General features: G+C 32.5%; 1 protein-coding gene across 1 annotated transcript; it reads right to left on the bottom strand.

The window, feature by feature from the left end:
* Window positions 1-1,161: 1,161 nt before the first annotated feature.
* ALMT1 (aluminum-activated malate transporter family protein) lies at window positions 1,162-6,253 on the bottom strand. The gene is made up of 6 exons (XM_003517937.5): window positions 5,473-6,253; window positions 4,563-4,700; window positions 3,486-3,755; window positions 3,224-3,360; window positions 2,984-3,130; window positions 1,162-1,910 (listed from the first exon to the last, which is right to left on the bottom strand). The coding sequence occupies exons 1-6, from the start codon at window positions 5,831-5,833 to the stop codon at window positions 1,299-1,301; spliced, it is 1,665 nt and encodes a 554-aa protein (XP_003517985.1). The 5' UTR covers window positions 5,834-6,253; the 3' UTR covers window positions 1,162-1,298.
* Window positions 6,254-12,684: the final 6,431 nt, after the last annotated feature.

The raw sequence follows: 12,684 nt of genomic DNA, 5'->3' as shown, positions 1-12,684 counted from the left end.
AGTTCATTTTTCAAAAAAAAGTTATTATATTTACTTATAAGTATAATACATTTTTCAACAAAGCATAAGACTTGGTTAAAAAAAATTCTACGTACTACGAATTTTTTCTAATTATTTAAAAAGTAATTATTAATTTTTAATTATTTTAATTCTCAATTATTCTTTGAGATTCTACAGAACCGAACAAGTTTAGTTTATAAGATCTTCGAAAACCTTTTGTTAGTTTCTGATTTTGTATATTCATTTTAGTTTTTTTTTCATTTAATATTTCATTGTCATTTTGCATATAAAAATAAAAATGAAAGACATCTTAAAAAATACACCGAATAAACTATAATAATATAAGGATCTCAAAAACTATATTTCTATAATTTTTATATTTTTATATTATTTTATCCAATTTATCAAATAATGTATACTTACAAAATAATGGTTGAGAAAAAAAAATAGTTCTGATCAATTATTTTCTTTGTTTGGTGGGAATGGTTCAAAACAATAAATCACAACTTTTTGCCGATTTTATACCAATTTGGCTAGTTTTTTAAATTAATTTTTGCCGGCAAAACATCGATTTTATCGTTTTTCTAATCGAACAAGTCAATTCAATCTAGCTTTTGAATCTATGCTACCACCACTAGTATTTTATCACTTTTTATTATTACTTAATAACAAATGTTTTTATTTAATCCAATAAAAATAATTCAATATCTATTAATAATTAATAATATGAAGATAAAGTTCACCTCGTCGTGTACTAAACATTTTATTTACGTTATCAAATACATATTTACAAAAACTTTTGCACTCTTTATACTGATATTACTAGCATGAATAAAATTAAAATAAATTATTAGTAAAACAAAATAATCAGATTAAACAAATATCATTCAATCTTTTTTAAAATAATTTTCAAGATAATAAAACTTCGAGTAAATAAAAAAATTAAAACGCAAAAGATTGATATATGTAACAAAATTAATGTACTTTGATCATTATTTGTTAAAAAAAATCTAGAAAAGTAACTGCAGAAAATTTTAAAAATTAAAATTTGACTGTTTAAAAAATATAAACAAAAAATCAGGAAAGAAAAACACGAAGTAGAAGGGAAAGTAGAAAAGTAAAAATAAGTTACAAAAAATAAAAATGAAAATCTAAGAAAAATGCGATATAACTTTTATATTGTATTATTATAGATTATGGGTGGACTATATTAGTATACATTAGTTAGATAGAATCTAGATACCTCCAATTTTGAAATATAGTCGCCAGTGAAGTGTCGTCCACATTGTCATTGTCACCTACTTCAACACTGTTTGGTCAAAGGGGTCTTTGAAATTGGCCTTCTCACTGAGATCTTGGAATTCATCCACAAGATTTTGAAGCCTTGCAACAAACTCTATCAAAAGGGAAGCAAATGTTGCCAAAGACAGAGAGCTTGCACTTTCATATACTTTGGAATCTTGCTCAAGTAACATGTTATCTCCATAAAATGAGAGACGTGGCCATGATATTTTATTGGACAACAAGCTTTGAGAAATGTGCAATTCAGGAACTGAAGGCTCTATGTTTATGTTAAGTCTTGAATCAACTCCTGTTTCACTGAGGGAAGAGATCAGGGAGTGTTTGTGTTCATGATGGTCTTTGAGATCAATAAACAAATTGTCATGATTTTCAACTTCTTTAGGCTTTTTTGCAGCCTGCCAGCTCTCTGAATTTACTAGGAGGAATGATTGTTGGTCAATCTTCATCGACAATTGCTCAGCTGCTTCATGCACTTTCAAGAGTATGTCTATGTTGCTTAGCTTTTCCATCTTTTCCACTTTGCTTCCAAGTTGACGCAATACTTTAGCTCCTTCAGTACCAACCTTCTGAAGTTCATTACTGAAAACCAGCCTCTTTTCTGGGGGTGCCTGTATAGATATGAAATTTGAATACCAAAAATGCATGGTAACAGAAAAATACGTGTAAAAGGCTATAAATAAATCAAAGGAAAATTTTCTGCACCATTGTTCTTCATTCTCAAATTTCACAATTTCAAGGTGAGCCAGAAGAACATGGTCTAAAATAACATCATGTTTTCCTCAATGTAGATAGGACAACCACAACTTTATAGATTATAGATAAAGTGTAAAAAAGCAAAAATCCCCTTCGCCTTCTCAAACCAATTGATAAATGACACATCATCTACAATAATTTGAATTAGTAACTTACTATGTTATATTCAGTCAGCATACGTTAATTTCACTGCAATGATAAAGTAATTTAGACAAAAAAGAGCAAATTATAACAGGTTCGTTTATCTTAAATATGGGGGAAAAGAAAGGAAAAAAACTGAACAATTACAACTTAGTAGTAGCATAGACTGGTAACTGATGCTATTCACGAACTTTAAAAGGAGTCTTGAGAGAATTTATACAATACTAAAAATCAGGCATTTGGGATGATGTTTTAAGAGAATGCCACTCAAGCCATCAACCACGAAATGGAAATTGTAATGCTAATCATGTAAGTTAACCATTGGTCAAATATCTTCAGAAATTCAATTGCTTGGCTGAACTCTACCTCAGACATTTTGGAATAAACCAGTCTGCCTGGTTCACAAACATCAGCATCTTCCTCCTAATACAAATATGGGCGTTTCATTGCCCTAATGTAAATGAATTGGTTCTTTGGTATTAATTTAATGATAGATCATTTCCCACTATTTTTTTTTTTTTTGAATAAGCATTTTCCCCATTCTTTTACAAAAAATATATACAAGATAAGCCCTCAATATATATGCAATTGATCATCTTACAATTCCTCCTTTCACTATAGACATACAAAAGATGACACAGAGATTGAAAAGGTACACTTTATGAAAAAATGATTAATGAAAGACCACAAATCAAGTAGATGAAGCTGGATAAATTTACAGTGTGCAGAGCCAATTATAAACCAAAAGTTCATTATGTACAGAGCCTCAGAAAATTTCAATCTTTACCTGTATTTCCGAAAGAATGCATCCATGCATTGCCATGACCATGAAAGCACAATGCCTCAAAGCTCCGCTGACTTTAACATAGCTTCTCCAAGGATAATTGAATGTCTTGTATGGACCATGAGGTGGCTCCCATAATGCAAAATCTACCTGTGAGGGTAAGATATGATCATAAAATGTAACTGCTAGTTTTGGCATTTAGGTTATTGAAGAAGGGAGAGATGACAACTAAAATATGAATACCAAAGACTCTTCTTGACTTGATGATTGAACTGCTGCTCTATAGCCACGGTAAAGTGGATCATCTGAGGCTTGATAAACAAGAATTTTTGAAGGGACCCTCTCATATGCAACACATTGCAGGTAACCATTAACACAGCCTAAACAAAGTTACAAAGGAACCAACTCAGAGTGACAACAACAGAAAATTAAATACAGGAACTAGGCATAAAAAACACCAAAAAATCTTTGCGAGGATTCAGAACATGAGGAAATTCAAGCAAACCTTCTAAAGATGCAGCAACTCCATTGAAATTTTTCACCACCAATTTATGCAGATCCTCCCCAGACCAGATGGGGTATATGAAAATATTTACAAACAAACATATGCCAGCACCAATTGCAATAAGAATTAATCTATAAAAGGCTGTGGAGAAAAATTCCCTGCTAGTTCTTCCAGATACCAATACAATACAAAATGTCAACAAAAACACACGAAAACCATATTCATATGTCTTCATTGCAGGCAGTAGCTTCACATAGCTTGCACAAAATCCTGCACACCACAAAAGCAGAATCATCAATTAATCATAAATTTTTGTTTTATGAAGCAATACATTTGCCCATAAAAAATTACATTATCTTTTATAACAGCGGATGATAACTTAATTATTAGTTAATAATTCACATAGATTGGCTAATGAATTAGGAGGCATTTGGAAAGTGTTTTTACGGAGCTTTTCGGGCTCATGAAAATCACTTATAGCCTTCAAATAAGCTCTATGTTATTTATACAAGTTTCAGAGATAAGCTCAGCAAAATAAGCTCTTTTTAAAATATTCTGCAGTCAAGCTTAGTAAGATTTCCTAGTTTATCACTATCATTATTTGGTTAACCAATCTATATACACCTTTGCTAACTTAGAAATCCGTCTGAAAATCAGTTTCCCAGAAGTTATAAATATTTTAAAATAAAAAATGGTATAAATATGAACTAAAAAAACCATATTTTCTCCATTTCGAAATAATTATAGAAAAATGTCAGAAACTGCCTAAACTTATTAGTAAGTTTAACAATTTGTAGAACTAATTTGTATAACGAGATACTAGAAGAAACCAAAAAGAGGAAAATTTTTGTGTTATCTACAAAGAGGAATGCTATAACACACTCATAAATGTGCTCTTTCCAACTCACTGTCTACATGAGTAGAAATTCAAGTCGGTTGCATTAAATATCACTAAAGGGTTATAATTAAACAAGGAGAACGAGCCTTATAATTTCTTAGGACCCACGAATGTGTAAAAAAATGTGGAAAACAAAAACATTTAAACATACTTCAACTGAAAAAAAGAAAACATTCCACCTGCGATAAATATGCATAGTACAATGATAAGTTCCTCGAACTTTCCAGACAAAACGGCCAACTCAGCAATTCCCAGCGCAAGCCCTCCAGCGGAAATTGTGCCCAAAGAACGATTGAACCCTTTGTTCAAAGTTGCACCTGCACCAAAAACACCAAAATAATAATAAAAAATCATTAAAATGTACTGTTTTTACTAAAAGCATCAAAATATTAATAACAAATTTCGTTAAAGTTTATTATATTAATACTATAATTCAATTACCAGTTTACCAAAGACAAATTTGATTTATTTACACTGAATATACATCAAAATTAGATTAATGAAGTGAAAAAAAAAAAGAGTTTATCGTAGTGTAGAAAATTTTACACTTTTTTTTTCAATTTTAGTGACTTTTAAAATAATTATTAGAAAATCAAGAAATTTATTATATATGACAACATAATTCATTTCAATTAAATTAAAAAATAATAATTAGATTATTCATATTTTAATAATATTAGTGAGTACATACTGTAAGTGTAAAACCAATTAAAAATAATATTCAATATGACTTTAAAGAAATTTATCAACAAATTTATCATTTTCACAGTAATATAAGTGAAGAGTGTAAAAACTTGGTGCATATCCTATTTTTTTCAATTAATATCAGATATCAGAGCCAAATATAGTAAAATGGTGGACTTTTACTAATAATTACCTTGATTTTTAAAGTGTAAATTATAATATATATATATATATATATATATATATATATATATATATATATATAATGACAATTTATAGAAATTAAATTATTAATAATAAAAACAAGCTTGTTGTTGAAGAAAAGTAAAAGTAAAGAAAAGAGGAAGAGCCGAATCGGAGAAATCTCTATTCTAAAGTACAGTTTGTGAATAATAATATACCTACCTACGCTGAATTCGAAGACGACAACGACGGTGAGAATGGCCCAGATGGAGTACTTGCTGAGCTGCTCCTCCTTGATGTAAATGAACAGCGACACCAGCGCCAGCGACAGCCCCGCCTTCGCCGCAAACACCACCTTCCGCGGATCCGACCGCGCCATCTCCCGCAGCTCGCGGAAGAACCTCCCCACGCCCTCGCCGAACTGCGCCACACGATCGGAGAGGGCGTGGGGAGTAGCGACAGAGGCGGAGGTGGCGGTGGTGCCGTTTAGCCTCAGGTCAGAAAAGTCCTTCCGCGAGAGGAGCCTCTCCTTGCTCCTCTCCGCGAATATTTGCCTCAACGACACGCTTCTCGCTGCCGCCATAGCGGTGATTCTTCCTTCTTGTTTTTCTTCTTCTTCGGACTTACGATGACATCGTTTTGTGGAGACGGAAAGAGGAGGGGGCGAACGACGGAGCTGGATGCTGCGTTTGACTGACGGGGGAGTGTTTTGGAGGGAGCGCGCGTCGTTTTATGTGGCGATTTGGCGGGGGAGTGTAAGTGAAGAGTGAAGAGTGAAGAGTGAAGAGAATGAGAAAGCGAGTTGGAGAATGAAGAATGGAGGAGAATGGAGAATGCAGAATGGAGAATGGAAAATGGAGAATGGACGCTTTTTGCGGTGGGGGAAGCGTGACGGATATTATTATTATTTCTAGAAATTTCAATTTGCACCATTCAATCATAGAAAAAGGAAAAAAATGTTATGGACATTTCAATTCAAAACACCAAATTGATTTAATACTTTCCTTTTTTATGGGTTGTTTAATATTGATAAGTAGAAATTAAGAAAAATAATACTAGTAGTGATATGAGATTCTCTTTTATACTCTTATTTCTCCCATTCCACGATAAATATATATTTAAAATAATTGAATATTAAAAAATAAGAGTATAATTAATAAAAAAATAATAATTAATATGATATTGAATTTTGTAAATGACAGATAAATTGAAACAATTTTTTTTTCAAAAAATCTGAGACTTACAAAGAAACATAAGGAATAACAAACTTGAAAATTTAATAATACAATTAAATGTGGATTAACTCAGGTTAAATACCAAAATCAAAATTTGCGTGCCAAAATATTAGAGTTTAATTAATTAAATTTTTATTCCTTAAATATTTTTAAAATTTAGATTTTAGTTCTTAAATAAAATTTTCACCGGTCAAAATTTCTAAATTTTCTTCCATTATATTTATTTATATACACATGTATTATTTTAAGTCTAAAATTACGTTACATTTATAAATGGTTGTCTAAAATTGTAATAAGAAAATTTGACTAATTTTTAAAAGAACAAAACTTACTTAAAGTACCATAAATATTATTTTTATTGTTGTCCTCTAATATTAGGACTCTTATTTTTTTTTTCAACATCATCAAACTTTTTCCACAATGTAATGATTTACATTAATAAGCTGCCTATTAATAGCAACATATAATAAATTATTTACATAAAGTGCAGCTGTGGAAAAAATAAAACATGTGTCATATATTATAGGACAACAAAAACTATATCTATGGGATTGTAAGTAAGTTTTGCCCTTTTTAAAAAGTTGTTTAAAAATATTAAATATAATCCAATTAAATGTATTTTTACTATAGCTTTCTATTTTTTAAAAAATAAAAACAAAATAAATTCAAAAAAAATGGGCTCGAAATTTTTTACTGCTTGTTTGGTTTACAGATTTCTCACAACGTCACCATGCAACATGATGGTAAAAAAATGAGTGCCAATTTGTTAAAAGCAACCTCAATTCTCCTTGTTGGCATTCGAATAACTATAAAACAAAGAATCTCCTGTATGGAGAGTTGCCGTAAACATTACATAATGAAGGAAAAAAAAACATTCATTTAATTTTTATAATGTACAAATTTTACATTTTAGTCTTTATATTTAAAATCATCCTTTTTAATCCCTCAAGCAATTTTGAATTCTTTTAGTCCCTACCTCACAAAATAGCAAATAAAAGGTAAAATTTGTGTATGGGTAGGAGTACAAAATGATCCGAAAGTATTTGTAGAAAAACTATATATAAAAAAAAGAGTTTATAAATATAAAAATTAAAATATAAAATTTATGTAAATAGATGAATCAAATAAGTAATTTTTCCTTAAAAACATAAGGGTTAAATGCACTTTCAATAAATTAGTGTAATTTAAAATAAATAAATAAAATCATTATTTTTTGTTGGCCCAGTGATGAATCATTTGAAGTGAGATTATCAAAAAGTAATTAAGCCACGTATAATTTGCCTTGACAGTGGAGACAGTTGTATGTGATGCATTGTTAGAATAATTTTTTTTTATTATTCTTACATTAACTGTGAGACGTATATAGTCATAATTGGTCGATTTGTTGAAATTAGGTGATGAAAATGTATGTGATGAATAGTTCATTAACATATATATATATATATAATATAAAGGAGTAGTCTAGGGAAATTATATTTTTTAACTTCACTTTATTTGTTAACATGTGTTAATTTTTTTGGTTTTATGGTCTTTTTAGTCTAATCAACAGAATGTCCATAATGAATATCTTTAATTGTTGACACTTGATATAAAACAAGGGCATTTATGATATTTCCCCAGCCCTTGTTTATTTTGTTGCATTTGAGAGTGACGTTGCTGCTCTTAAGACCGTATGCATCTCCTTGATCCTTCTAGAACCCCCTCTTTGTACACTTCCTCATTTCTCTACCCAAACGGCACCATTTCACCTCTTGCTCGCTGGCTGCACCGCTAGAGCCACCACATTTCTTCTTCGTCGGTCATGTTCCAACAAGGTTGTTCCACTCCTTCATTTTTTTCTTTCTCTTCCTCAATCTTCTCCTCTCTTTTTCGTTTTTTTCCTCTTATCTTTCTCTTTCTTCCTTCATTTCACTTTTTAGTTGGACATTTTCTTGAACAGTTTTCGTTCAAGCTTTAAATTTTGTTTGTTTTGATTTTTTTAGTGGAGATAGGAAAACATAGGATGTACCGGTTCTTAAGGATTATTCGATTTGCATTCCTTGTAGGTAGTTTTGGATGCTTATTGGACCCAATGGGTGTGGAAAATCTACCCTCTTGAAGGTATTTTACACGATTTTGGTCATCTTTTTGCTGTTTTTTTTTAAGTGTTTTTTTTATGTTCACTATTAGTTTTATTTTGTATTCAAATTGCATCACTTTTTTGCTGTGTTTTTTGCTGTTTTTTTAAATGTTCATTGTTAGAAATGTTAGTTTCATTATTTGTGGGCCTTGTATTTAGGGCTCCATAATGTAGGTAGGATACCCTAAAAATGTAGGATTTTTCAGCCCTTGTATTTTAGGGCATATAGACTAGTTTTTGTATTAGGGCTTCTCCCAATTCAATTAAATTTATTTTTCAACACACACATCGAATATTCACTTAATGCATGTGAAATTACAAAATTACCCCTAATACAAAAACTAGTCTAGGTGCCCTAAAATACAAGGGCTGAAAAATCCTACATTTCTAGGGTACCCTACCTACATTATGGAGTCTTAAATACAAGGCCCAAAAATAATGAAATCTTAATCTAATATGTATAAGGATAAGTGGGTTCATAGTTAGCCCATTGGCCCAAAATTTATCCTAAGGCTCATGAATATCCTAGGGTCTTCTCTTGCATCTCTGGCCCAATCTTTTTGGAGTCTTCTATCCAATGCCCTTGGGGGGGGGGGGAGGGGTAGGATTGCATCATTTTGGAATGACTTAGTCAAAAGAGGCAACATTGCTTGAAGCAGAGAAGATTTCATGTGGTAAATCTGAAGTGGATTTCATTGTCTCTTTTATTTTTATGGTAAACCCGATTTGATATGGTAAGTTCATTCCTTTTTGTCATCTTTACGGTTTTATTTGTGAATGTTTCCTTGCACTTTGACATTTTAGAAGAAGAGTTTGTTCTATTTTTTTAGTGTTCTATTTTTATTTATTTTTTTAGATTTTGCATTCTTTTATTCTCACTTTGGGTATTGTTAGGCTTTCAGATTCCAACAAGGATAGGATTCTGGCTTCAATATTCACAAAATTGATTCTTGCTCAATTTTTCCAGCTGCAGATCTGCATTTTTTTATTCTCACTTTTGCCTATTCTTCACTTTTGTAAAATGAGTAGGTTGGTTAAGGGAATGATGGATTTTGATTTTTAGAATCATAATTTAGATTAGTATATGCTGGGGGGGTAAGGATGTAATGAATGGAAAGTATAATAAATGGTATATAAATTGTTTTTTTTTTTAATTCTGAACAGGATAGGTGAGTAGTAGTATAGAGCATGTATCGCTTTATAGGACTAGATGTTGATGCATATCTACATCCTTTAAATATATTTTTTTTCATTCCTAGCGATATTCATTATATTGTGGGCACCATTTTGAGAAATTGTCATTTTTTATCCTTGCATTTTCATATGGTAAGTTCATTCCTTTTTGTCATTTTTACGATTTTATCTTTGATGTTATTTTATCTAATTGTGAATGTTTCCTTGCACTTTCTCCTGAGGATAAGCTGTTTACAACCTCTGTGACATCCTAGAATTTCTACCCAGAATTTTGTAAGTGTTACATCTAAATAATTATATATATATATATATATATATATATATATATATATATATATATATATATATATATATATATTGGGGGAAACATATATTCTTGGTAGAAGTATGTACATTGGGGGAAAGATACGCGGGTTGGACTAATTACCGAAGGGTAATCCATAACTGGACAGTTATAGAGTAATTCGCAATTAATTAGTCTAAAAATTATCGTTTTGCGTGCAACTTAAAATTTAACAAAACCTACCTCTGAACCACGCTCAGGGTCTCATTTCTGAGCGTTTTGATATATATATATATATATATTGCCTACTTTCGAAAACGGGCCCCGACGGGTGCAGAGAAACTCGAGGAACTAGAACCAGAGAGGTGGCACACAAACCGAGGTAGGATTTCAGCATCCAAAAAGGTTCAATTTTTCTTCCTTATGGCTGAGCATGATGTCAAATCAAAGGAAAAAGGTGGGCCCTTTTGCTCCACTTAAAAGAGGACATGTGGCAAGTGCTTTTAAAAAAAAAAGGAAAAGAAAATATTTTTTTTAAAACAGCCCAAATCTTCTCTCTCTTCATTCAAAAAATTTCAGAAGCTTCTTCCTCTCTTCCACGTTGCTTTTTCTCTTCTTCTTCTCCATTGAAGCTCCAAAATTCCTCTTCCTTTCTACCCCAAATTGCAAGGAGAAGCCATTTTCGGAGTATTGGAACACACCTCTACTTCGTGGGGCTTCAAATTTCAGGTATGGGTGGACTTCTTCTCACATGAAATTCGTGGGTGTTGGGTTTTTGGGAGCTATGATGGGTAGTTCTACTAGGTTATTGCCTTAGGGTAGTTATTTGTGAAAGAATTTGTTGAAATCATGCTAAACTTGACATGTTTGATGTGAACAAAATTACCCATGCTGATTTAGGGTTTTATGATGATGCTTTGTGATATATGTATGCTGAAAATGTTGATGGAAAACTGGTAGAGATGATGGGGAGAGTTAACCTAGGGTTAAATGTGAGAATGGTAGTGTTGTGAGTGGAAAAGTGGGAGATTTTGAGGGTTAGAAAAGCCAAATTCGGGGTTAGTGGAAATTGGAGTCTAAAGTGAGTTGATTCTAGTTTAGAATGTCAATTTGGACGTGTAGGAAAGCTTGGGCAGAGCAAATGAGAAAAATGAGTGACAAATGTGAAGGAAAATAGCCATTTCTAGGGTAAATTGGGTGTTGAGAGGTCAAATTTTGAATAGGTGGAGTTTTCACCTTAAAATCAGTTTGAGCAAGTCTAAATCAATGTTATAGACTTGATTGAGATGAGAGTTTACCCCAAAATTACCCAATTCTCATTTTAACCTTTCAAACCATGAAAATTTATTAAATTGATGGGTTTTGGATACCTAGATTTTGATTTACCTTGATCTGAAGCTTGTTTTTGGTTTAAATATGATTTATACATGATTTAGGACTTGTAGGATCCAATTTGAGTAAAATTGGATGGGGGAAAGTTGGATTTCGAAATCTGCCAAATTGTGCAGCAAAAGCTGTCAAATTGTGCAGCAAACTTGACCAAATGTGCAAAAAAATGGTTGTGCAGCACTAGTCACGGGAAAGGTAGTACATATCATGTTCCAGGCCTTTTCTAGCAGATCCCAACGGTCAAAATGTAGATTTATGTACTAGGAATCTCCAATAAAATTTTCAAGTTGATCCAATGGTTAACGAATCAGAACAAAGAGAATTTTATTGGGGTATATGAGTATGGAAAGCTGTGGAATTTGAATGAGTTTTGGGCAGAGTTTTTCTGCCTCTACTCTGTTTTCTTGGTTTAGGGTAGTTTCATGATAAATGAAATCGAATTGTTTGGATATTGTGGAAGCTTGGAAGGGTTGATGGGGACCCGATGGTGAGAGGAACGAGGATAAGGGCTACGTGGGAGTGCGTGAGCTCAAGTTAAAGGTAGGCAACTGGGGATGGTATGCTTGTGCCTGACTTGTGGAAAATGGGAGAGTTGATTTGCGCCATCGCCTGATCGCCACCTAGTACCACATATGACGGGTGCCCTATAATCCAATAAGCTTGATGCAAGAAAGTGTGGAAGAGTTAGTCTTCCTACTTTTATTTGTTGACCACAAAGTGGTACCTGGAGATATGTCGTGGGGGTCAGGAGACCTTGGGGACGTCAGGTGGGGTGCTATTGCCCAAAACCAAGCTTGACTAATCCCAACCCAACCCGGGCATAGTCAGTCAGTGAGAACCTGTGACATACCTAAACAGGCGAGCTCCAGGCAGTCAACCAATAAAAGAACAAAGTCCACGAAGCAAGGAGGCTTGTGTGGCGGCTGGCCAGCTATGTATCTTGGGTGGTATATGGAAATTAGCCTCTGGTAATCGATTACCATTCGTGGGTAATCGATTACAGGGCTTAAAAATGGAGACAGGATGTTAAATGGCCTCTTGTAATCGATTACCAATGGTGTGTAATCGATTACACAGGGTGATAGGGCACTGGTAATCGATTACCAGTTGGGTGTAATCGATTACATAGTGCTACCTGCCACGGGTAATCGATTACCATGTAGGTGTAATCAATTACACAATGTAATTTGTAGATTCCAATGTGCAAAGGCTAA

The sequence above is a fragment of the Glycine max genome, chromosome 1, assembly GCF_000004515.6.
Source record: "Glycine max cultivar Williams 82 chromosome 1, Glycine_max_v4.0, whole genome shotgun sequence".
Lineage (NCBI taxonomy): Eukaryota > Viridiplantae > Streptophyta > Magnoliopsida > Fabales > Fabaceae > Glycine > Glycine max.
This window is presented reverse-complemented; position numbering and strand designations above follow the sequence as displayed.